The following is a 26,211-nucleotide window of genomic DNA, read 5'->3' as shown; positions in this document are numbered from 1 at the left end:
TTGGAAGAAAAGAAAATTTAAAGGCCTACTGAAATGAGATTTTCTTATTTAAACGGGGATAGCAGGTCCATTCTATGTGTCATACTTGATCATTTTGAGATAATGCCATATTTTTGCTGGAAGGATTTAGTAGAGAACATCCACGATAAAGTTTGCAACTTTTGGTCGCTAATAAAAAAGCCTTGCCTGTACCGGAAGTAGCAGACGACATGCGCGTGACGTCACGGGTTGTGGAGCTCCTCACATCTGAACATTGTTTACAATCATGGCCACTAGCAGCGAGAGCGATTCGGACCGAGAAAGCGACGATTTCCCCATTAATTTGAGCGAGGATGAAAGTTTTGTGGATGAGAAAAGTGAGAGTGAAAGACTAGGAAAACAACAAAAAAAAACGATTCAGATGTTATCAGACACATTTACTAGGATAATTCTGGAAAATTCCTTATCTGCTTATTGTGTTACTAGTGTTTTGGTGAGATTATATGGTCTTACCTGTACAACCTGAAAGTCGGAGGGGTGTGGCCATGGGTGTGGTGACCGCCAGTGTCTCCGGTGGGAGGAGGCAAGAGAGTCCGCAGCTGCAGGATGACGCAAGCTCTCCGCTCATGTCTACGGTAAGAGCCGACTTATTACCACCATTTTCTCCCATAACCTGCTGGTTGACATGTGGTAGGGAACCATGTTCGCTTGATCGCTCTGTTCCATAGTAAAACTTCACCGTCATCTTTCGGGAATGTAAACAAGGAAACACCGGCTGTGTTTGTGTTGCTAAAGGCGGCTGCAATACACCGCTTCCCACCTACATCTTTCTTCTTTGACGTCTCCATTATTAATTGAACAAATTGCGAAAGATTGAGCAACGCAGATGTCCAGAACACTGTGGAATTATGCGATTAAAACAGACGACTTATAGCTAGGATCGTTGCTTGACTAAAATGTCCGCTACAATCCGTGACGTCACGCGCACACGTCATCATACCGCAACGTTTTCAGCAGGATAATTTGCGAGAAAAATTGAAATTGCAATTTAGTAAACTAAAAAGGCCGTATTGGCATGTTTTGCAATGTTAATATTTCATCATTAATATATAAACTATCAGACTGCGTGGTCGGTAGTAGTGGGTTTCAGTAGGCCTTTAAAGTACCAATGATAGTCCCACGCACACAAGGGGTGGTGAAATTACCCTCTGCATTCGACCCATCCCCTTGTTCCACCCCCTGGGAGGTGAGGGGAGCAGTGAGCAGCAGTGGCGACTGCGCCTGGGAATAATTTTTGGTTATTTAACCCCCAATTCCAACCCTTGATGCTGAGTGCCAAGAAGGGAAGTAATGGGTCCCATTTTTATAGCTTTTGGTATGACTCGGCCGGAGGTATGAATTCACGACCTACCCATCTCAGGGCACAAATAAGTCGTTGATTTAAATAAGTGTAGCAGTACATCTTTTTACAGAATCTTCAGACAAAATAAAAGTTATAAATTATTTAGTATTAGATTGAGGTAATTGATTGTAATTTAACAACACTTCTTGGCAAGTACTGAGGTCAGAAAAGCACATTCTTAAACTTTTAATACTTAAAATATATTTATTTGTTAAGTTATATTAATGTCTTTTACTAAAATATGTGCGTGAGTGTGAAGAAAGTTGCGCGTTTTAGTCTTATGATGACCATTTTTATTCTGATTTTATATCCAATTAAGTCACATCGGACACATTTAGTACCACAAATGTGCATTAGAGTGCACAATCTGTACACATATTTATTAAATAGGCATTATACACATTTCAACAAGTAGAAGATAAAAACAAGGTGCATTATTTGACAGTGTAAGTCGACGAGTCGTCGTACCGCCTCCTCACTTCCTGTCAGCTGTTTCCCGCTGTTCACGGCATATTTCAGTTCAGTTTACTTTATTTATTTACATAGCACGTTTAAAAACAAGCCCAGTTGGCCAAAGTGCTGTACAGACATTAGAAAAGGGGCACATAGTGTCACATTTACATGTTAACACGGAAGGACGAATAAAACGCAATAGCAAAACATACCTTGAAAGAAGTGCAGAATATATCACCTAAAATACTCAAATGTAATAAATAAATACAAAAAATCTATGAAACAAGAAATAAAAAAAACAAAACAAGATATCCTGCCTAACTGGATTTGAACGGCAGGGAGTAAAAATATGTTTTTAGCCTAGATTTAAATTGGCTCAGAGACTGGGAGGACCAAATAGAATAATCAGGGGTGTCAAAGTCATTGTAGCTGAGAAGCCGCATGGAGTAACATCTGTGCACACGCGGGCAGAAATATTAAAATCATGGCATTAAAACTGAAAAATTAAGACAACTTCAGATTGTTTTCTTTGTCTTACTTTGGCTACAAATAAAAAAAGCACTTTCTGAAAATATTACAATAAACATATAGAAAAAATAAAGCAAAGTTTAAATCCATGAAGGAAAGAAGAAAGTGAATGAATGTTTATAACTGAAATATTTTAAATATGCATAAAAATGAGTTTTCTTGTGTTATTTTTTTTATTAATGAAGTAACGTTTATGACAACCTTTTTCCAACATACAATATAGAATGTAAGATATAACAGGATAATGCATACACTTATTTGTTTTTAAAATGCTTACAAAAAAGTGGGACACCAAAAATTTACTCTGGGACCCAGTTTGTATGACTTGAAAATTCGTAGTGCCAACATTGATGGAGTATTGGTGCATGCAAAACAGCAGCAGGTGGCTGTGGCCTGCGGGCCGGTTCTTATACTAATTAAATATCATCCTAGGGGCCATAGATCGTTTATACGTGGGCCAGATTTGGCCTGCGGGATTTGACTTTGACACCACTGGCCCTGCAACTGAGAAGGATTTATCTCCTCTGGTTTTTTAGCCTAGTTTTTGTGACAGCCAGGAGGAGCTGGTCTGGAGACCTCAGGGTCCTGCTGGGACAATAAGGCCACAGCAGTTTAATAAGATAAGACGAGGCTTCTTGGTGTAAACATTTAATAACAGTAAGTAACATTTTTAAATTAACTCTAAAAGTAACTGGGAGACAATGAAGAGAGACCAGTACAGGTGTCATGTGGTCACGTCGTTTGGTTTTAGTTCAAAGACGAGCTGCACCTGCTTGACTGAGCCCTGATCCAAGTATAGATATAGATTTTCCTAATTGATTCCTTCAGGAACATTTTAATTCCAGCAGCAGTGTACAGAATTGAGATCGAATTTAAAAAGTAAATAATGGGGGTATAAATGGAAATAAAGTAGAAATTACAAATAGAATAAGAATAAAAAGCAACAATAACAATACAATCAAACAGTAAAAATAAGAATATAACAAGAGAAACTATGCAGTAGTGACCATGTTATGAAAATGTACTGCACTCTTTTTTCGTTGCAGTTTATTTCAGTATTGTTATTATCTACGTACAACAAATGACGGTAGTGCAGGTGTGATGTCACAATGCATGTATACTTCTTTCTAAGTCAGCCTGTGGAAGATGTTTTATTTTTGCCAGGAGTCTTAGCTGAAAGAAGATCATTTCTTTGTCCAGCTTAAGCAAAAGTGACTCCAAGGCTGAGCTGTGGCAACATGAGGACAGAGGACCAATATCACGGTCATGTCCTTTGTTTGACCAAAAACCACCATTTGTGTTTTATGTTTAACTATAAAAAATGTCCCCCAACCATTCCTGTACATCATGTAAACAGTTCTACAGAGTAGTCATGGCAACCTGGTTATTGCTTACAGTTACAGGCAAATATATTTAAATATCTGTGAAACAGTGAAAGGAGATATTGTGCTTTTTAAAAACAGCACCTAGGGGAAACATGTATAAAGAAAAGAGGAAAGGTGCTAAAATTGAAGCTTGGGGTGCACCACACTTAACCTCCCAAGACCATTGTCCTCTGAAGTGGACATTCATGTTAAGTATATAATGTTCTGAGAACAATCATCTTCCAAAATGGACATTTGTGTTGAGTTTATAATCTCCAGAGACGCAGTGTCCTTTGAAGTGGACATTTGTGTTAAGTTTATGTCCACTGCACAGGACGCTGATTCTCAGTAGGTTAAAAACTTAAAACGTCGACTCTGCTTGACAAAAATGTCCTCTTCGAAGGACACTAGTTCGTAGGAGAATGTGTATCCAAACACAAATGTCCTTAAAGGACGCTAGTTCGTAGGAGAATGTGTATCTAAACACAAATGTCCACTGGAAGCACGCTGGTTTCTCCAGAGGTTACGGACTTTACACAGATGTCGACTGCAGAGGTCATGCTTTCTAGACCCAGCGTCTTCTGAAGTGGACATTTGTGTCAAGCAGAGTGGACATCCGTGTGAAGTTCATTATAAACTCAACACAAATGTCAAAAATGCTTGACACAAATGTCCACTTTGGAGGATGTTTGTTCTCAGGAAGTTATAGACTTAACATAAATGTCCACTCTGCTTGACACAAATGTCCACCTTAGAGGACACTGATTCTTAGGAGGTCACAAACTTAACATTAATGTCCACTCTGCTTGACACAAATGTCCACCTTAGAGGACGCTGATTCTTAGGAGGTCACAAACTTAACATTAACGTCCACTTTGCTTGACACAAATGTCCACCTTAGAGGACGCTGATTCTTAGGAGGTCACAAACTAACAATGTCCACTCTGCTTGACACAAATGTCCACCTTAGAGGATGCTGATTCTTAGGAGGTCACAAACTTAACATTAACGTCCACTTTGCTTGACACAAATGTCCACCTTAGAGGACGCTGATTCTTAGGTCACAAACTTAACAAATGTCCACTCTGCTTGACACAAATGTCCACTTCAGAGGACGCTGGGTCTCCGGAGATTATACAATCAACCCAAATGTCCACTTTGGAGGACATTTTTCTCAGGAAGTTATACACTTAACACAACTGTCCACGTTGTTTGACACAAATTTCCACTTTGGAGGACGTTTGTTGTCAGAAAGTTGTATACTTAACATGAATGTCCACTTCAGAGGACGCTGGGTCTTAGGAGGTTAAGGTAGACTCAGAGGAGGAGTATTGGAAAAACTCCTGCTGGTCAAAAATGACTGGAACCATTTTAGAGCTGTCCCCTTAATACTCAAGGTGATTTAAAATGATTCATGGATCCTTGTTGATCTTTTCCTACGGAGTATAGGCTTGACAGCGGACTCTTTGGTAGCGATGCTGAAAAGACGACGTGCTGATGAAGACGCGCTGCTTCACGCTGCGATGAAACCTGCAGACAGCAGCAACTCAACATGGCATCCATGTTCTCAACCCTCAGAATGTTGGGGACTCTTCTCCTTGTATGTTTTTTTTTTTTTGCTCAAATGTTTGGCCAACACTTTGATTGTGTTACTTCAGTTGGACTTTTTTTCTCTAAGGAGTGTTTTTATGTTTAATTTGAATGTTTTCATTTCAAATACTGGGAATTTGTTTAAAGCCATAGAGTAGCTAGTCCTTAAGAGTTTTGGATTCATAATTGTTCTACTTTTTTTTTTCCCCTCAAATCTCTTATTTAAATTTAGTCCTAAAATATAGCAAACAAGCCATGTTTTTATTTTATATTTTCTTTTTATTTTAACCATTTGTATGCCCTTTCGATTCAACTGTCTTTTTTTTTTATTTATTAGAAAACACTTCCAAAGACATGCACCTGGGGATAGGTTGATTGGCAACTAAATTGGCCCAAGTGTGTGAATGTGAGTGTGAATGTTGTCTGTCTATCTGTGTTGGCCCTGCGATGAGGTGGCGACTTGTCCAGGGTGTACCCCGCCTTCCGCCCGATTGTAGCTGAGATAGGCGCCAGCGCCCCCCGCGACCCCGAAAGGGAATAAGCGGTAGTAAATGGATGGATGGATGGATACAAAACAATTGCATAAAATGATGAATCCATATAGCAAATGTTACAAGGCTAATGTCTAAATATCAGGCCTAAATATATATAAGATAAAACTATTTGTTTAATTGCATTATATTTCATATCATGGGACAATTATAACTTACATTTTAAAACCTACACAATATCAATATAACAGAATAGAATCATGCATTTTCACAATTTAGTTCTATTGCTAATCTTATGTATTTTTAGGCCTGATATAAGTTGCTTAACATGTACTGTATGGATAATAGATCATGTTATGCATTTTTTTCCCCCCTAAAAAACTGACATTTTTGCAATATCCTTTACTTTTAAAGTGAGAGTGAGGAATGCACTACTGACCTAAAAAGTGGGAGGGAGATAGAGCACACTGCAGCTAGTCCTGGATAGTCCAACTCAATGTTTCATCCATTTTCCATTTTCTACCGCTTATTCCCTTTTGGGGTCGCGGGGGGCGCTGGCGCCTATCTCGGCTACAATCGGGCGGAAGGCGGGGTACACCCTGGACAAGTCGCCACCTCATCGCAGGGCCAACACAGATAGACGGACAACATTCACTCTCACATTCACACACTAGGGCCAATTTAGTGTTGCCAATCAACCTGTCCCCAGGTGCATGTCTTTGGAAGTGGGAGGAAGCCGGAGTACCCGGAGGGAACCCACGCATACACGGGGAGGACATGCAAACTCCACACAGAAAGATCCCTAGCCTGGATTTGATCCCAGGACTGCAGGACCTTCGTATTGTGAGGCAGACGCACTAACCCATCTTCCACCGTGAAGCATTACTTTTTGCAATATCCTTTACTTTTAAAGTGAGAGTGAGGAATGCACTACTGACCTAAAAAGTGGGAGGGAGATAGAGCACACTGCAGCTAGTCCTGGATAGTCCCAACACCTCAATGTTTCAGTCACAGGCAAAAATACAACATTACTTACTGTAAATGGGCATACAAAGGGTTAAAATAATGTTTAGCTAATTTAGAACTGAAGATGTTTGAGCGATTTGAGCAAAAAATGTAGAAAACTTTTTTATCTTTGAAGGAGAACTGCACTTTTTTTGGATTGTTGCGTATCGTTCACAATCATTATGAAAGACATGATGGATGGATTTTTTTTTATGCATTCTAAACATTAAATAAACCTAAGTAAAAGTCCTCTTACAGCGGAGTCAATGGAAGCTCCTCTATTTCGACCATAAAATCCGATAATCATTAAAAAGCGCCACCAATACTCCATTTAAATTTTGTGATTTGAGTATTAATCAAGTATTGGCGATATTATGATAAGTGCTAACTCAGACCAACTATTTATAGTGGTGTGTAATGTTTACATCATCGAGGGATCTGCTGTTTCTTTGCTTCCTTGCGCCCTGTAAATGCATTCTAGATCATAAATCATGCATCACACCAGTAAAGTAGATTGCTTAGAATATAATCCCCCTCGTTTCTTTGTGAGGATCATGAGACATTCTTCACCTAAATGTGAATATATAAACATCGCAGCAGTCAGCATCCTAACGACATCAGACATTGTACAGTAAGTGATGTTTTGTTATGTTTGGTGTCTCAAAGTCTGCAGTGAGTAATAATCAGTGATGATGAAAAAAAAAAAAGCTAACGCTGTGATGCAATATTGAAATGAATGCACTGCTTATGCTTATTAACATGATCAAAACACGTAAATATTAAATGTTATAAATATTCCCATTACTACATTACATATTTACTTACATCATGTATATAAAACATCAATAGAGGTGTTTGGATGCTTTTTAGGCGCTTTGTAGGGAAAACTGAACAACTCCCATAAACTCCATTGTAAGCTGACTTTTGATTAAAAATTTTTTTTTCATATTTAGAATGCATTAAAAAAACAAAAATCCATCGTCATGTCTTTTATAATGATTGTGAACAATAGGCAAAATTCCCAAAAGCGTGCAGTTCCCCTTTAAGCTCCTATATGGCTCTAAAATCAAGTAATCCGCGAGACGCTTCCTTTTTCATTTATGATTTTTTTGAAAGAAGAAGGTACCTGTTGAAGCGCAGCTCCTTGTCGATCTGGTCCAGCGTCTTGCCTTTGGTTTCTGGCAGCAAAAAGTAGAAGAAAATGGCGGCCACCACCGAGATCACACCATACATGAGGAACGTTCCACCCAGACCGACTGCATCTGTCAACACAAATATCAAATCACAATTTGCTTAAATATGGGAAAAGGCTCCATAATAATCCATTATTGTTGGATATTATTAGATGATGTGGAAATGGTCTCCCGAAAGCAGTGGTCCTAAAACTACAGCCCACGGTCTGGATCTGGCCTGCCAGCGTCTGCAATCCGGCCCGCAGAATGCCCCAGATTAAAAAATACATTTCAAATCTATCCTTACCAGCCGTTCTAGCAAATCATATTGTTGATGTCGATGCTCATATTTGCTGTACACATTCAGTCTAGGATACTTCTCTTGTTGCCTTATTTGTATTGACTTTATTAAATACTTGGATGGACAAAACCCAAAACAAGTGAAGTTGGCAGATTGTGTAAATGGTAAATAAAAACAGAATACAATGATTTGCAAATCCTTTTCAACCTATATTCAATTGAATAGACTGCAAAGACAAGGTATTTAATGTTCAAACAGAGATACTTTGTTATTTTTTGCAAATATTAGCTCATTTGGAATTAAATGCCTGAAACATGTTTCAAAAAAGACTGACAAAAGTTGAGGAATGCTCATCAAAGACTCATTTGGAACATCCCACAGGTGAACAGGCGAATTGGGAACATGTGGGTGCCATATGGGCATAAAAGCAGCTTCCATGAAATGCTCAGTCATTCACAAACAAGGATGGGGCGAGAGTCACCACTTTGTGAACAAATGCGTGAGCAAATTGTCCAACACTTTAAGAACACATTTCTCAACCAGCTATTGCAAGGAATTTAGGAATTTCACCATCTACTGTCAGTAATATCATCAAAAGGTTCAGAGAATCTGGAGAAATCACTGCACGTAAGTGATAATGTTACGGACTTTCGATCCCTCAGGCGGTACTGCATCAAAAAGCGACAGTGTGTAAAGGATATCACCACATGGGCTCAGGAACACCTCAGAAAACCACTGTCAGTAACTACTTTGTTGCAACATCTGTAAGTGCAAGTTAAAACTCTACTATGCAAAGCAAAAGTCATTTATCAACAACACCCAGAAACGCCACCCAATTCGCAGGGCCTGAGCTCATCTAAGATGGACTGATGCAAAGTGGAAGTGTTTTGTGGTTTTGAAGAGTCCACATTTTAAATTGTTTTTGGAAACTGTGGACGTCGTGTCCTCCAGATCAAAGAGGAAAATAACCAATCGGATTGTTCTAGATGCAATGTTGAAAAGCCAGCATCTGTGATGGTATGAGGGTGTCTTAGTGCCCAAGGCATGGGTAACTTACACATCTGTGAAGGCACCATTAATGCTGAAAGGTACATACATGTTTTGGAGCAACATATGTTGCCATCCAAGTAACATTATCATGGACGCCCCTGCTTTTTTTAGCAAAACAATGCCAAGCCACGTGTTACAACAATGTGGATTCATAGTAAAAGTGTGCGGGTACTAAACTGGCCTGCCTATAGTCCAGACCTGTTTCCCATTGAAAATGTGTGGCGGATTATGAAGCCTAAAATACCACAACAAAGATCCTGCACTGTTGAAAAACTTAAGCTGTACATCAAGCAAGAATGGGAAATAATTCCACTTGAAAAGCTCCAAAAATTGGTCTCCTCAGTTCCTAAACGTTTACTGAGTATTGTTAAAAGGAAAGGGCACGTAACACAGTGGTAAAAATGTCCCTGTGACAACTTTTTTGCGATGTGTTGCTGCCATTAAATTCTTAAGTTAATGATTATTTGCAAAAAAAAATAAGTTTCTCAGTTCGAACGTTAAGTATCTTGTCTTTGCAGTCTATTCAATTGAATAGGCCCGGTAAGTTGAAAAGGATTTGCAAATCATTGTATTCTGTGTTTATTTACCATTTACACAACGTGCCAACTTCACTGGTTTTGTATTTAGTGTTTAGAGGAGGAGGGGAAAGAAAGAAGAAAAAAAATATCGTTGTATTTATATTACAGACATATACAACATCTAAAAAAAGATTTTTTTTTTTTTTTTTTAAATAATAATTTGACAATATATATAATTTTTTGTCCAGACTTTGTTTCCAAGGACAACTTTCAATCGATAGTAAATCTTAAAACAAAAAAATGAGGCAGACAACTGCAAACTAATATTTGTATGGCAGCAAAGGAGGACTTACTGAACACATCCAGGAAAGTGAAGGTGACCAAGAGGTGAGCGCTCCAGTTGAAGCAGCTGCTGAGTGCGAACGCTCGTCCTCTCACTGCGGTGGGAAAGATCTCGCTGAGGAGAAGCCACGTCACTGATAAACATAAATCATAAACATCAACGTCTCTCCTCTGTTCTCCATTTGACAACAGGAATGCATTGTGATGAGCAAACACTTCATAAGACAAACATTCCAACATGATATCGCTCTTGTGTGAGACGTTTCAAGTTATCTCCGAGTTATGATCTTTGTCATTTTCTAAGCTTTTTTTTGGCCGCATCTCAAAGATTGTGCACAATAACTCAGAAAACAATAAAACATGTATTGAAGCATCAAGTTTAAGTAACCTTACTCCTAAAATGTTTGACCGTGACTTGTAGACCAGTGTTTCTCAACCACAAGGCCATCGTTGGGCCACGATATCTGTTGGTCAAAAAAAAAAAAAAAAAAGAGGCAAACTTACGAACAATTTTTTTACACAGAGAGCTAACTATGCTAGTTTATTGACATGCTGTGCCAGTGAGCTGCTGCATTGCCTCTGAGTCGGTGAAATTTAAAGTAATTCTAGATGATAAATTATGCCTTGCACCTACAGGTGGGAATCTTTGGGCACCTCATGATTTGATTACCATTCAGGAGCTATGATTCAATAAAAAATCTATTGATGCGTCTTTAATGTATTTATATTGATGCAGTTTTACATTTCTTTTCACCAGATAAGCGTTCATCACTTGCAACTTTTAAAAACAGTGCATAAGAAACAGTTCAATTATTTCCCATCACATTTATTAAATTACTGGAAATGGGTGCAAAAATGGAACATGATTGCCTCAAAAAAAGGCGTTGGTCAACATTGACATTCAACTTATATTCCATCCATCCATCCATTTTCTACCGCTTGTCCCATTCAGGGTCGCGGGAGGTGCTGGATCCTATCTCAGCTGTTTCGGGCGGAAGGTGGGTTACACCCTGGACAAGCCGCCAAGTCATCGCAGGGCCTTCAACTTAAATTTATTCAACTTATACAAGAAGCGAGAAAAACGAAAATATAGTCTTTTGCAGCATTTTTTTTCTTTTCCTGGGGGAGAATTATAATGGAAAGATATAAACATCCCATTAGTCAGCATCCAAGTGAGAGCAGACATTGTACAGTAAGTGATTGTTTTACTTTGTTTGTAGTTTGAATTTCTTGCTTAGTACTTAGCAATACTGCTGCATGATGTTTAGTGTTTCACTCAAACTGGATCTATTTAGCACATAGCAACTCAAATCTTGTAGCTCATCCTCCTTGTATTCTGACTCAAAAAATTAAGGCTTCGTATCATCATTTCATCATCAAAGGAGTCTGTGTTGTCTCTCATGAATAGATGTGTTGATGATGTTGAAGGAAAAAGCGAACCTCTGTGAAATTAATACGCCGCTGTAGGCTTAAAATGAGCAACATATGTAAATATTACATTATTATAAATATGCTTGTTACAACATTAGTTTTATATACTTAGTGTGTATATAAAACAATGAGGATGCTTTTGGATATTTTTACAGTGCTTTATAGGCAGAAGAGAGCAAATCCCATCACTTACATTGTTGGCGGACTCCTGTGAGCGTTTATTTACGAGTTAGAATGCATAAAATATGTAAAAACATACGTGAGCTTGTCTTTTAATCATTAAGGATTGGAAATGACAGGCAAAATTAAAAAAAAGTGCAGTTCCTCTTTAAGAGCCACCCTATTATTATTTGACTGTTTAAATATGTTAATCGAATTCTGTTTTAATTTGTAAGTTTTTAGAAAGTTTTCTAGGCAAAACAAGGGTTACACATCCTTCCAGTTGTAGGCACGTATGCAGCCGTGTGTGGATCTTCACATTGATGACTCTGTGCTACAACAGCAGAGCCTGTAGGTTCAATTTAATGTCTTAGGTGTTCAGGCAAAAATGTGTTAATACAAGTTTACTTTTGGGATATGACGTTACTGCATTCATGTTACCAATTAACGAGCTTACTTCTCCTGGAAATGAGCAGTATCATCAATCTATGAGTTATTCAAAGTGCAGTAATTAAGCAAAGTTTTACGCTAATCTTATTTTGAAAGAGTAATACAGATTGTCGGACAGTTTATCATGAATGGTTGCTGTACATCCCTACTGTGTGGACAAGACAACGAAGGTAACTTACTTGGTCCAAATCCAATGGAGTATGCCGCAACAACAGCCATTACGCACACAAGAATGATCCAGTTGTAAACCTTTTCCTGAACATTAGGAGAACTTTCTATTGCAAATTCCAGAGGTTCTGGGGTTTTTTGGTCCCCGGCATCTTGGACTGTGTTGGTCTCGCCCAGCGGTGAGTTCAAAAGCGTGTGGTTCCCATCGGTAAACTGGAACTGACCCGTTCTGTTGTCAATGACGTGGTCTATGTTACAAAGCCCCTGAGTGTACTTCACTGAATATCCGCTAAGAAGTCCGATGGTTATGAGACCCAACGCCATGACGCAACATCCACTGATGAGCAGGGGCCTCCTTCCCACTCTATCGGAACACACCATGGAGATGAACGTCATCAGCACTTTGACCAGTCCAACGCCAACAGTGGCTAGTACCGCAGAGTCTGCGTTTTGAAAGCCGGCTGAGTGAAAGATGGTGGAGGCGTAGAAGAGAACGCTGGGCTGTCCTGTGAACTGCTGGAACAGCACCAGGCCCAGGCCGACCACGGTGCGGCTCCTCATGTTGTCTTTGCGTTTGAAAAGATACTTGATGTCATACTGCGCTTGTTCCTTCGAGTCACATTCTTCTTGGGTGTCGGTGGTAGTGGTAAGGTCTAAGTCACACTCGTTTCTGCCAGTGTTGGACGGAAGGAAGCATATGGCCACAAGCTGAACCAAGGTTGGTACGACAGCCAGGCCAAACATCCATGTCCAGCCCCTCTCCAAGTCAAACAGGATGTAGTTCATGGTGTAGGCTGCCAGGATGCCCACAGTGATCCCAGCTTCGTACAGGGTAACCAGGAATCCCCTACGCTCGGGGGTGACCATCTCCGAGACAAAAATGCAGCAGGACATAGAGGACAGACAGATGGACACGCCCACTGTGAACCTGCCACACAGCAGCGCAGGGTAGGAGCTGATTAGCTGGATGAGGCTACCAGTCAGCATCAGGGCGTTACTGAGGAGGATGGACTTTCGACGGCCATAGCAGTCAATCAAGGTTCCTCCCACCAGGGAGGACAGTAGTGCGCCGACCAGCAAAGAGCTGACCAGCACCTCCTGCTGGACGCAGGTGAGATGGAATTGGGCCTTGAGCTGGAGCAAACCACCGGAGATAATGGCCAGTTCATAACCATAGAGCAGACCTCCCAGACCGGACACGGTGCTGGCCAACAGGAGGAGTGAGCAACCTGTTGATGATGGAAGACATTTAAGATTTGTGAAGATACAGTAGTTCACCACATGGTGAATTTACCATGGTGTTGAATAAGGATGTGAATCTTTCAACAAACTAGTGTTCCGATACAAATATTTTGGTGCCGGTACCAAAATATATTTTGAGACTTTTCTGTATTTTTCTATGCTTTTCTAAATAAAAGGGGAACAAAAAAATGGTATGATTGGCTTCATTTAACACAAAATCTTACAGTACATTAAATATGTTTTTCTTATTGCAAGTTTGTCTTTAAATAAAATTGTGAAAATACAAACCAACTTTTCTTTTAGTAGTAGGTAAGCAAACAAAGACTCCTAATTAGTCTACTGACGTATGCAGTAACATATTGTGTCATTTTCCAATCTATTACTCTGTCAAAATTATTAAAAACATGTGGTAGAAAATGAATTATTAATCTACTTGTTCATTTACTGTTAATATCTGCTTACTTTCTGTTTTAACATTTTCTATTAACACTTATGTTAACATGTAATAATCACTTGTTTTTCTGTAGTTTGGATACTTAACATTAGTTTTGGATAATACCACACATTTGGGTATCAATCCGATACCAAGTAGTTACAGGATCATACATTGGTCATATTCAGATTTCTCATGTGTCCAGGGACGTATTTCCTGAGTTTATAAACATAATATAAATAAAGCAAAAGACGAAAAAAGATTTATTGATCCTAAAAAAATATTGATGTAATCATAGTTGTATCGACTAGATATGCTCTGTATTTGGTATCATTACAGTGGATATTAGGTGTTGATCCACCAATGGCGCTTGTTTACATTGTGACGCTGGTGAGCTCCAGAGTTTAGCTATTCCTCGCTCTGCAGGGATGATATTTGTAAGAAACATACTTTATTTGTCACCACGGAGGTGAGGAGTAGTGATTTAGAAGTAGCTAAAACTCTGCAGAATACGGAAGGACTTTAACCATGTCTTAAAGCACCTCTCCCTGAGGGCGTTTCAGTGTTATAACTTCACTTTTATCTTTAGTTTTCAGGCCAAAATACGTCCGTTCTCCCTTTTCTGTGTACATAAAATGTCTGCTTGTAAGTACACCGTGATTGTGCGCTGCCGAACATGCTCCTCTGCTCTTAAACCAGCAATTTAACAATGTGACAACGACTGGGGGTTGGGGAAGGGTGGGACCCGTACTATTACGAGGCGGTATATGATTAATTAGTATCGCGGTACTATACTCATACCAGTATACCGTACAACCCTACTACAAACTCACAATTCAATTTGAGTCCAATTCTTTGGGTTAAAGATTCGATTCAGAATAGACAACTGGATTCAGAATCGTTTGTTGATTCAACACAGTTCTCAATTCAAACCAGTTATTGTAATGTATTATTAGGTGCATAAATTAGAGTACTTCCATGGTTTTGCAATGTCCGGATCGTGCCAATTTACGCAAATTCAACAAATCCGGCCTCACAACTTTGTCTAAATGCCGCAGCTTGCCCGCATATTTGTGGCCAATCCGCATCCTTTTCGCCAATCTCATTTGTCTCTGAGCGGCGCTCAAACGCGCACGTCAACTGTTCAGTCAAAACTTACGTTTGTTCCTTGTGTTGAAGAAGCAGGAACAATGTAACAATATATCAACTCTCTTTTTGCTTGAGCGCCACAATTGTTGTTCTACCGCATAACTTAGACCTACACCGGTTCTTGTTTACAGTGCTAAGTCTTCTGTGTTATGTAGAATATAAACATATACTTCCTATGTATTCAACATTTCTTTTTTATCCAGGATTGTTTAGTTTACTTCATTGTTGTTCTACCACTACAACGTACTCCACTGAAAAGTGACATTACCAGCTCAACACAATTTTATATTGAAACTGATCTGTTCGGTACACTTCCCCTCCTTTGGCACTATTAGTCGCATACACGTTATTAATCTGTAGTTATTGTAATGCCATGAACACTGCCACTGAACTATTGCTTACTGGAAATTAAAAGAATTATGCAAAGTAATGGACAGAAAGGCCACAGGTCACACATGCACCTATGAAACAAACGACAGTACATGTCATATCATATTTTAATGAAAACCACTGCTTTAAGTGCTTTGAGGGTTTGAATTGTCATCTTTCTTCCTCAAATTGGTTTGCGTTTGCATGTGTATATTGTTGTTTAGCAGTTACCATAGCAACCCAAATGCGACCTAGTCTCCAGGACTTTTTAAAAAGGTCATTTACACATTGGCAATGTTACTCAGAACAAGGTAAATCTTTGATGTTCTACGTCTATTCAAAGAAATGCAAATTAAAGCACTAAAAATAGTAATATTCAAATGAATCTTGTCTGTAATATGTGTTTTATTTACATGTAATGCAGTGATTTTATTTAACAAAACTATTAAACATCTAAGATCTGTATTGATTTAACAATAATGGTAAAACATCAACACACACAGTACACCAAAACATCTTTATCATATGAATATGACCTTTACTATAGATGAACTATATCATGTATTACTGATTGAAATAAAAAATAAATTTACCCATTTTTTTTATCTGTGCTCTTCTGCCATGTCTTGGAAGTTCAGCTTGACGTCCAAAAGGTTTTGCTCTGTAAAACAAACGCAAAAGTGTTCATTAAATTCAATTACACGCAAGGGCTGTTTCCAGTCTCAGCACTGCTGTTGAGCATCAGTCTTAGACGGTGCTCAGAGGACAAAACCAGACCGTGTAGCCGCTCTGTCACCGTGACAACCCCCTTGTTGATTGCTGTGATTTCATTACTGGATCCACTTGAAATAGAATCAGCACAGCGCAAGACAGAGCTGCATTGACGTAACTTGCTTGCATTTAGAAACCTACTGTATTTACAGTAGAAAAAAAATATCACGTGTGAAATCGTATGCTTGTTTCATCACCATCACGATCGGCTTGGGTTGCTAAAAATTGCAGTGGTTGAATGTATAGAATGAAAAGGCAAATATTTTTTTAAACTTTAATTTTGCTAAAATTAGTGTAATACAACTGCAGAAAATCATTAAATGCACACTTCGTTGTAACTGAGAGTTGAAGTTTGACTGTTTTATGGACGTGTGGTGTGACATACAGGGGCCAAACAAATCAGAGCCGAGCCAGACCGGGCCCTTTAAACCTTGTGCTATCATGCGAATAGCCTGTGCTTTTAGCTTGGTAGTCAGCAACCTTGCTTCTCATGTAGGCAACCTGAGTAGACGCCTCGCAATAGAAATAAATTCAATGCAATCGCTAGACTTTCTCTTTTTTTTTCCTTTTCTTTGCGCTTAGCCGCTCCACTTGTATGGTTATATGCACTGCCACTCATTTTAACTTCGTAGTAAAAATGCTCACCCAGCTTGTACTCTTTTGACAAGAAGAGACGGATGACATTTTAGCAAAAAATACTATTGGAGACTATCTTGGATCCACGGGTAAAGTTGCATGTTCCAAAGTGAAAATAAAGCCAGTCATACAGCACATATTGTTACGATTTGTACACCTACTAAATGACTGAAGTCAGTCTTGTTAAAGTATTAGCAACCACGACTTATCTTGATTGGGAAACCTATAAGCCAGGGATGTCAAACTCATTTTAGTTCAGGGGCCTCATGGAGGAATATCTGTGCACATGCGGGCCGGCCTATTAAAATCTTGGCATTAAAACTAAAAAATTAAGACAATTTCAGATTGTTTTCTTTGTCTTACTTTGGCCTAAAATAGAACAAACACGTTTTGAAAATATTACAGTAAAAATATAGAAAAAAAATACTGGCAGCGGTAAAGTTTAGATCCATGAAGGAAAGAAGAAAGTTAATGAATTTACATATGCATACATTTTTTTTTCTTTTGTATTATTTTTTGAATGAATTAAGTAACGTTTATGACAACCTTTTTCCAAAACACAATATAGAATGTAAGATATAACAGGATAATGCGTACATTTATCATCTGTTTTCAAAACGGTTACAAAAAAGTGGGACCCCAAAAACTTACTCTGGGACCTCATTTTTATCACTTGATTGGGTTGCTGGGACGCCATTTTGAAAATTCCTTGTGCCAACACCGATAAAGGAATGCTGCATGCAAAACAGCAGCAGGCGTTTGCTGCGGGCCGCTTCTAATACTGTATTTTTCGGAATATAAGTCGCAGTTTTTTTCATAGTTTTCACGAGTTTTCATAGTTTGCGACGTATACTCCGGAGCGACTTATGTGTGAAATTATTAACATATTACCGTAAAATATCCAATAATATTTATCTCATTCACGTATGAGACTAGCCAGATGTGAGCAATCGTCACACACACACACGTCAACCAATGAAAATTCGGCGGAGGCGGGTCATGGCAGAAATGCATTGTGGGAAAAGAAGATGCTACAGCAATCGTCATACACACACGTCAACCAATGAAAATTCGGCGGAGGCGGGTCATGGCAGAAGTGCATTGTGGGAAAGAAGACGCTACCTGCTACAGTACATTGGCGGTAACTTATAAAAACAAAGAGCTGAACAAAAATGGCACCGAAAAGGAAAGCATATACTGCAGGTTACAAGCTGGAAGTAGTGAAATACGCAGCAGGAAACGGCAATAGAACAGCAGAAAGAAAGTTTGGAGTAAACGAGAAACTTGGAAGGGACTGGCGAAAAGCGGAGACTACTATTACTGAAATGAAGAAAACTAAAAAAGCTAATCGCGGGCAAAAAGCTAGGTGGCCACAGCTCGAGGAACAAATTCACAAATGGGTGCTTGAACAACGTGCTGCCGGGAGAGGCTTGTCAACCGTACGGTTGCGTTTCCACGCTCAGGTAGTTGCTATGGAGATGAATATAAATGACTTTGGGGGAGGATCTTCTTGGTGTTACCCCATCATGCAACGCAATCGCCTCTCTATCAGAGCAAGGACAACAATGTGCCAAAAACTGTCAGCAGACTTCCAATCCAAGGTAGACATTTTCTAATAAATTTCCCCCCAAAATGCGACTTATACTCCAGTGCGACGTATATATGTTTTTTTCCTTCTTTTTTATGCATTTTCGGCAGGTGCGACTTATACTCCGGTGCGACTTATACTCAGAAAAATACGGTACTGATCAAATATCCTCGCAGGGGCCATGTATCATTCATTTGCCAGATCTGGCCTGCGGGCCTTGACCTTGACACCACTGCTATAAGCTTCCATAATGTACGTCCAGTTAATTTGTGGGTGGTGGGTAGAATAAAACTGTTTGCTAACCTGGAAGAGACAGAGGCATGGACAAGATGTGGGAGACATGATTGTCAAAAAAGAGGTGGGGGTCAAACTTGACCCGAAGGCTGGTAACAGATGGAGAAAGGGGAATGTCGTGGCCTGAGAGTGAAACAGAGATAACGGGGGAAGAGCAGAGTTGGTAAAGGGTATCGATTTGGATGGCTTCAGGTTTTGAGCTATTCAGCTGTAGGAAATGTTTCATCCATGCGTTTATCTCCTCCAGGCAGGAGCTCTAAAGAGCAACAGTGTCAGTGGGGGCTCGAAAAGGGGAAGACTTTGAGGTAGAGTTGTGTGTTGCCAGCAAAGCAAAATAATTCCATGCCTGCTGACGACACACTTGAAAGGGAAGAGGGTTGGATCTCACAGGTGAAGTTGTGAGGACGAAATTTAGCATGAAAAATTTAAAATATCATAAGGGGGACCCTTACTCAAAAATAAAAAAAAACGGTCTTGCTTCCACAGCAAAATACTGGTTCTGTATTTGTAGGAGACATCTGAAAACCTCACCAAGAGTTCCGACAAAACCCGAAAATGGCAGAAAAGTTTTTTTTGTTTTTTTAATTTTAGCAACAATGTCGTAAGGTGGGACCCTTACACAACAATTTTAAAAACAGTCTTAATTCAACAGCACAATACTGTTCCTTTTGTTGTAGAATACGTCTCAAAACCTCTGTAGGAGTCCCGACAAAATCAAAAAATGGCAGAAAATGTATATATATATTTTTATGTTTTCGCTAAAATGTCATCATGGGGGAACTTACTCAAAAATGTAAAAAAAAAATGATTGCTTCAACAGCAAAATACTGGTCCTGTATTTGTAGGAAATGTCTGAGGCCTCATCAGGAGTCCCGACATAAGGCGAAAATGGGAAAAAAAAAAAGTATTTTGTCCAATACTTATTTTTCGCAAAAATTTCATAAAGTGGAGACCCTTACTCAAAAATTTAAAAAATGTCTTGCTTCAACAGCACAATACTGGTCCTGTAGTAGTAGAGAACACTTCTCAAAACCTCTCCAGGAGTCCCAAAAAAAGCCGAAAATGGCAGAAAATGTATATATTAAAAAAAAAAAAGTTCACTAAAATGTCGTAAAGTGGGAGCCTTACTCAAACATTAAAAAAATACTGTCTGATTTCAACAGCAAAATACTGATCCTTTTGCTGTAGAATATGTCTCGAAATCCAAAAATGGCAGAAAATGAATATTTAAAAAAAAAAATGTTTTCGCTAAAATGTCATAAGGGGGAGGACCCTTACTCAAAAATGTAAAAAATTGTCAACAGCAAAATAATGATCCTGTATTTGTAGGAGACGTATGAGAACCTCATTAGGAGTCCCGACAAAAGCCGGAAATTTTTATTTTTCGCAGAAATTTTGTAATGTGGAGGACCCTTACTCAAAAATATAAAAAAATGTCATGCTTCAACAGCACAATAGTGGTCCTGTAGTTGTAGAAAACTTCTCAAAACCTCTTTAGGAGTCCTGACAAAAGCCGAAAATGGCAGAAAATTTATATTTTTTTTAAACTTTTTTTTCGATAAAATGTCGTTAGGGGGACCCTTACTCAAAAATCTTAAAACCAGTCTTGCTTCAACAGCAAAATACTGTTCCTGTATTTGTAGGAGACGTTTTAAAACCTCATCAGGAGTCCCGACAAAACCCCAAAATGGCATAAAAGTTGTTGGGGTTTTTCCGCAAAAATGGAGTAAGGTGGGACCCTTATACAAACATTTTAAAAACTGTCTTGCTTCAACAGCACAATACTGGTCCTTTTGTTGTAGAATACTTCTCAAAACCAATTTAGGAGTCCCGACAAAAGCTGAAAATGGCAGAAAATGGATATATATTTTTTAAACGCTTTTGCTAAAATGTCATAACCTCCTTATGACATTTTAGCAAAAGCATTTAAAAAAGATCCCGACTAGTTGTAGAAAACTTCTCAAAACCTCATCAGGAATCATAACAAAAGCCAAAAATGGCCCAAAAAATATTTTTTTTCTCGCAAAAATGTTGTCAAGTGGGGACCCTTACTCAAAAATGTTAAAAACGGTCTTGCATTAACAGCACAATACTGGTCCTGTAGTTGTAGAAAACATCTCAAAACCTCTTTAGGAGTGCCGACAAAGCCGAAAATGGCAAAAAAAAACTTTTTGGGAAAAACTTTTTTTAGGAGTCGTCTGAAAACCTCATCAGGAGTCCCGACAAAACTCGAAAGTGACAGAAAAAGGTTTATTTTTCCAAAACATTGTGTGTCGTGAGGAGGGGACCGTTACCCAAAAATGTAAAAAAAAGTGTCATGCTTCAACAGCACTATCACTGTCCTTTTTTTGTAGAAGACTTCTCAAAACCTGTTTAGGTCCTGTCAGTGAGGTAGGACCGAAACCAGTGAAGGGCAGTGTCAGAAAGACCGATGAAGTGCTGGAGATGGTGAAGGAGGATGTAGTGGTCATCCATCCATCCATTTTTTACCGCTTATTCCCTTGTGGGGTCGCTGGCGCCTATCTCAGCTACAATCGGGCGGAAGGCGGGGTACAACCTGGAAAAGTCGCCACCTCATCGCAGGGCCAACACAGATAGACAGACAACATTCACACTCACATTCATACACTAGGGACCATTTAGTGTTGCCAATCAACCTATCCCCAGGTGCATGTCTTTGGAAGTGGGAGGAAGCCGGTCAAACGCAGCAAATAGGTCGGGAAGGATGAGGAGGGATGTCAAACAAGAGTCAGAGGGGTTTATGATTAAGGGTTGTTTTTTTGGTTTGATAAGAACTGTTTTAAACCGTGCCAGTTTTGAGGGAGTGATTGCCCATTTTGGTTATGAGGGGGAAATTAGTTGGTAGTGACTTTGGAGCAGAGGAGAAGGAATGGTATCTCGGGAGCAAGTGGATGGTTTTGAAGTAGGGATCATTTTCTCAACCTCCTGCTGCGTTGCGGGTGTGAAGTGTGTAAGATGTGTCACGGGTGTTGTCAGGATGTCAAAGATGAAGCTGAGCAGAGAGAGGTGTGATGGAGGGGGGGATATTGTCAATTTTAGATATCAAGGAAAAGGTTGCAGTTTATATTTGTAGATGTGTAATATGAGGATAATTCTGGTTTGAGGAGCTGGTTAACAGAGGAAAATATTGTTTTAGAATTGCCTGAGTTGATGTTGATAATTGTTGAGCAGTTAACGGACCTTGTTGTTAAAAAAACTTTTGCAAATGAATGTTGATCCACCCTAAAGGCTAAGTTATGCACCGTCAAGCAAGATGTTTTGCTGGCAGGCTCCAGGGCACGGCCCGACCTTTTCATGATTCTGAGCTGGTGAAGAAGGAGTTGATAAACGATATAGTCACACCAGCCAAGCACGTGAAACTGAAGAGAGCGTAGTTAAAAGGACAAATATCAGCGATTAAGTTTATTATTTGAGGTTAATGTTGTTCAGAACATTGTTAAAATGACATCGCTTGTTTTCGAGGGGGCCCTGAACAATTTTTTTAAATTTTAAAACAGAATGTCAAGGCACAACCGAGGATACACTTTTTAGCATATCTCTCTTACAGAAGTTGTGTCCTTTAAACTAAATATGCCCGATTGTAGCTGAGATAGGCACCAGCGCCCCCCGCGACCCCAAAGGGAATAAGCGGTAGGAAATGGATGGATGGATGCAGTTTTCAGTTGGTTTTATATTGGTCTGTAACAAAAAATAAAAACCTACAGCAAAAAAAGAAATATTACATAGCAATTTTCATACAAGTAGGACTAATGATACACTTATAAGACAGCAAACATTGAAATTGTTTAGTCTTTTAATATATAAAAATGTACATAAATAAAACAAATAATGCATACAAAAATACTGATCAAAATATGGATTATATCAATACTTAGGGTACTATCAATTCTAACGTGATTATTTTTCACACATATATGGGCTTTTTCCAGGGGTGTCCCGAAACAAATTTTCATCTCCGATACAATACCAATATGAGAGTATTGGCTGATATCGTATCAGATTAATATCTGCATCATCAGGAATCATACATATACTTTTACATACATACCTGATTATAAAACAGTTTCTTACCCTCTGCTGTCAAGCCTAATCAACAATGTCCCTGCCTTTTATTCATTGATGAGTCAACATATCTTTTGGAAACGTTTTAGTTCAGTTTGTCAGCATCTTGACAATAGTACTTAAACAGTACTATTTAAGTACATATTGTAACCAAACCTTTTTCTTAAATATGTTATGTCTAGGGCTTCACTGTGGCAGAGGGGTTAGTGCGTTTGCTTCACAATACGAAGGTCCTGAGTAGTCAGGGTTTAATCCCGGGCTCTGGATCTTGCTGTGTGGAGTTTGCATGTCCTCCCCGTGAATGCGTGGGTTCCCTCCGGGTACTCCGGCTTCCTCCCACTTCCAAAGACATGTACCTGGTGATAGGTTGATTGGCAACACTAAATTGGCCCTAGTGTGTGAATGTGAGTGTGAATGTTGTCTGTCTATCTGTTTTGGCCCTGCGATGAGGTGGCAACTTGTCCAGGGTGTACACCGCCTTCCGCCCGATTGTAGCTGAGATAAGCACCAGCGCCCCCCGCGACCCCAAAGGGAATAAGCGGTACAAAATGGATGGATGGGTGTTATGTCTAAAAAAAATTAACTTTTTCAATAATGCCCCAAGAGCAAAGCAGTTTTTAAATGGCTTTACTAAGCGATACTGAACACTTTTCTTCCTTCTTGGATCCATAAACATATTTTTTACCTTTTCATATAAACTTTGTAATATTACCAGTAAAATAAACACATGACTATTAAACATATTCTGCAATGAGGTGGCGACTTGGCCCTAGTGTGTGAATGTGAGCGTGAATGTTGTCTGTCTATCTGTGTTGGCCCTGCGATGATAAATGATAAATAAATGGGTTGTACTTGTATAGCGCTTTTCTACCTTCAAGGTACTCAAAGCGCTTTGACACTACTTCCACATTTACCCATTCACACACACATTCACACACTGATGGAGGGAGCTGCCATGCAAGGCGCTAACAAGCACCCATCAGAAGCAAGGGTGAAGTGTCTTGCGTGACGAGGTTGGTACTAGGTGGGGATTGAACCAGGGACCCTCGGGTTGCGCACGGCCCCTCTTCCACTGCACCACGCCGTCCGATGAGGTGGCGACTTATCCAGGGTATAACCTGCCTACCGTCCGAATGCAGCCGAGAGAGGGTCCAGCGACCCCGAACGGGACACGCGGTAGAAAATGGATGGATGGGTGGATATTAAACAAATTGAATTGAACTGAATTGTATTTGTCAATGTAGTCTTTTTCTTTATGTTTTCTAACCAATTATTTGTATTATTTATACATATTTACATACCTTGTAAAATATTAATAAATTATTTCTTAATATTTAATTAAAAGTGTACTTTAACGGCAAGTTTATAGGTTGTGTTTTTTTTATGCACACACAGTCAAATGTGTTCGCCAATAGTAAAATAAATATTTATTGTTTTTAATTGGTTCCGGCCTTGGCAATGCTAAATAATTTCTTCAAAGTAGTAATTATTAACAATAAATGTAATATTTTATAGCAAGAGCATAAAAACCTGTTTAAAACTTTTAAAATATGTTGCTTAACATTAACAAACCCCTGGGCATGAAATAACACAGTCACCTTTACAAGCCGCAAACGTTGAAGCTCTGTGTGGCAAGTACTACTATATTGCAATACTTACTGGGCTTCAGTTAGCTCCTAGTGCAGGAGTAGGGAACCTATGGCTCTAGAGCCAGATGTGGCTCTTTTGATGACTGCATCTGGCTCTCAGATAAATCATAGCTGACACTGCTTAACACAATAAGTAATTAATAATTTTGTGACGTCACGAGTGAAAAGTCCCTGTCATCATTTTCAAAACGGAGGAGGCTGATTTCAATACCGGTAATTTGAAATCGCATAAAGGGAAGAAGATTAAAAGCTATTCAGTAGGATTTAAGGTCCAAGCTGACATCACACTCAAATTTGTACTGCATACCTTTGGTAAAGTGCCAGAGTGAGAAGAGGTTTTAAAATAATTAGCGCATGCTTACTTTTACTGCATGCCTTTGGTAAGCGCAGGAGTGAGAAGAGGTTTTAAATTAATTAGCGCCCCGGCGGCAATTCAAGGAAATACGGTGTACACATATATATATATATATATATATATATATATGTATATATATATATACCGTACTCCCTAATTCTGAGGTCTTAAGGTTGGCAAGTAAGGTTAGAACATGGAAAAAAACTTTTGTTTTGGTCTTTTTTCTCCCCCTTTCTGTTTACTGGGGATTTAAATGTTCCTTATGTATAATAACAAACCAATTGTTTTATAGATTAGTTTTACTCTTTGATAACACAAAAAGAAAATATGTTTTTATTTTTTTTTCTAAATCAAATTAAATTAAACCAGTCATTTTTTCTTTTCCATTCAAGAAACGAAAATTAAATGACCAAAATATACACTGACCCAAATGGCATCCCTGCCTTTCTTCATTTGTTTTGGTCAGGCATAACGCACTCATGTACTGCACCTTCATCAATCAAACTTACTGTACATGTTACTTTAAACAGAGTTTCACATCACTTTTTCCACTCATTCGATATACTTAAAAACTTATTTTTACCTCTATAAAGGTGATGTTTTGTGTTACGTGTTCGGGACCGTTAGTTGATTATAGTTTGATACATACAAACACATCGCGTCGCGCGGCTGCAATCATGAACAATTTTAGCCCGTAAATATTCCTTTTTGTTAGCAGAACATCGTCGGAAGGAGGTACTAACTTACCAGAGGTTCCTCCTGGCGTTCCGGGAAGTTTGGACGTGGCAGTCGTGTCAGGTTGCAGAGAAAAAAAGCGAAGAAAAGAAGGTGGTTTTGTTAGGAAGGGGGGGAATCTTTGGAGTTGTGACGTCACCAACGCCCGGCGGCACAACAGGATGCGAATAATGAAATATTTGTTTTTACCAGTCTTGTGCACAAAAACCTCACTTGGCTTGAAGTCAAAATAAGATAATTACTCATCTAAAAGTTTTTTGAGTAAATGTGTAGAAAGTAAAAACTACACGTGTTTTTTCTTTATTCATGTATGAGGTCAACATCAAATATAGCTGTATATAATACAATATGCCAAAAAAGAATTTCTTTCACTTAGCTTTTGTAAATCTTTCCACCCTGCTTGGACTCAAAACAACAACTTTAAATGGTAAGACTCGTCGAATAATTACCAATAAAGAACTTAGCTTAAATTAAATCAAGTCGTTTGCCTGACTTGAACCTGGA

The 26,211-nt window shown here is 39.0% G+C and overlaps 1 protein-coding gene and 1 long non-coding RNA gene across 3 annotated transcripts in view; one reads left to right on the top strand and one right to left on the bottom strand.

Annotated features, from left to right (window-relative positions):
• The window catches only part of LOC133542973 (uncharacterized), an 11,704-nt gene extending 6,048 nt beyond the window's left edge, over positions 1-5,656 (top strand). The window contains exons 3-4 of one of the 2 annotated variants that reach the window (XR_009804273.1): positions 466-614; positions 5,176-5,656. This is a non-coding gene — a long non-coding RNA (uncharacterized LOC133542973). The remainder of the gene's footprint in view (positions 1-465; positions 615-5,175) is intronic. The other variant, XR_009804270.1, reaches the window with a different exon arrangement.
• On the bottom strand, positions 4,630-26,211 carry slc2a10 (solute carrier family 2 member 10). Its single transcript, XM_061887279.1, has 6 exons — positions 25,720-26,211; positions 16,190-16,257; positions 12,415-13,632; positions 10,207-10,329; positions 7,939-8,074; positions 4,630-5,256 (listed from the first exon to the last, which is right to left on the bottom strand). The coding sequence occupies exons 2-6, from the start codon at positions 16,191-16,193 to the stop codon at positions 5,163-5,165; spliced, it is 1,575 nt and encodes a 524-aa protein (XP_061743263.1). The 5' UTR covers positions 16,194-16,257; positions 25,720-26,211; the 3' UTR covers positions 4,630-5,162.

Source organism: Nerophis ophidion, linkage group LG02 (assembly GCF_033978795.1).
Source record: "Nerophis ophidion isolate RoL-2023_Sa linkage group LG02, RoL_Noph_v1.0, whole genome shotgun sequence".
Taxonomy (NCBI): domain Eukaryota; kingdom Metazoa; phylum Chordata; class Actinopteri; order Syngnathiformes; family Syngnathidae; genus Nerophis; species Nerophis ophidion.
This window is presented reverse-complemented; position numbering and strand designations above follow the sequence as displayed.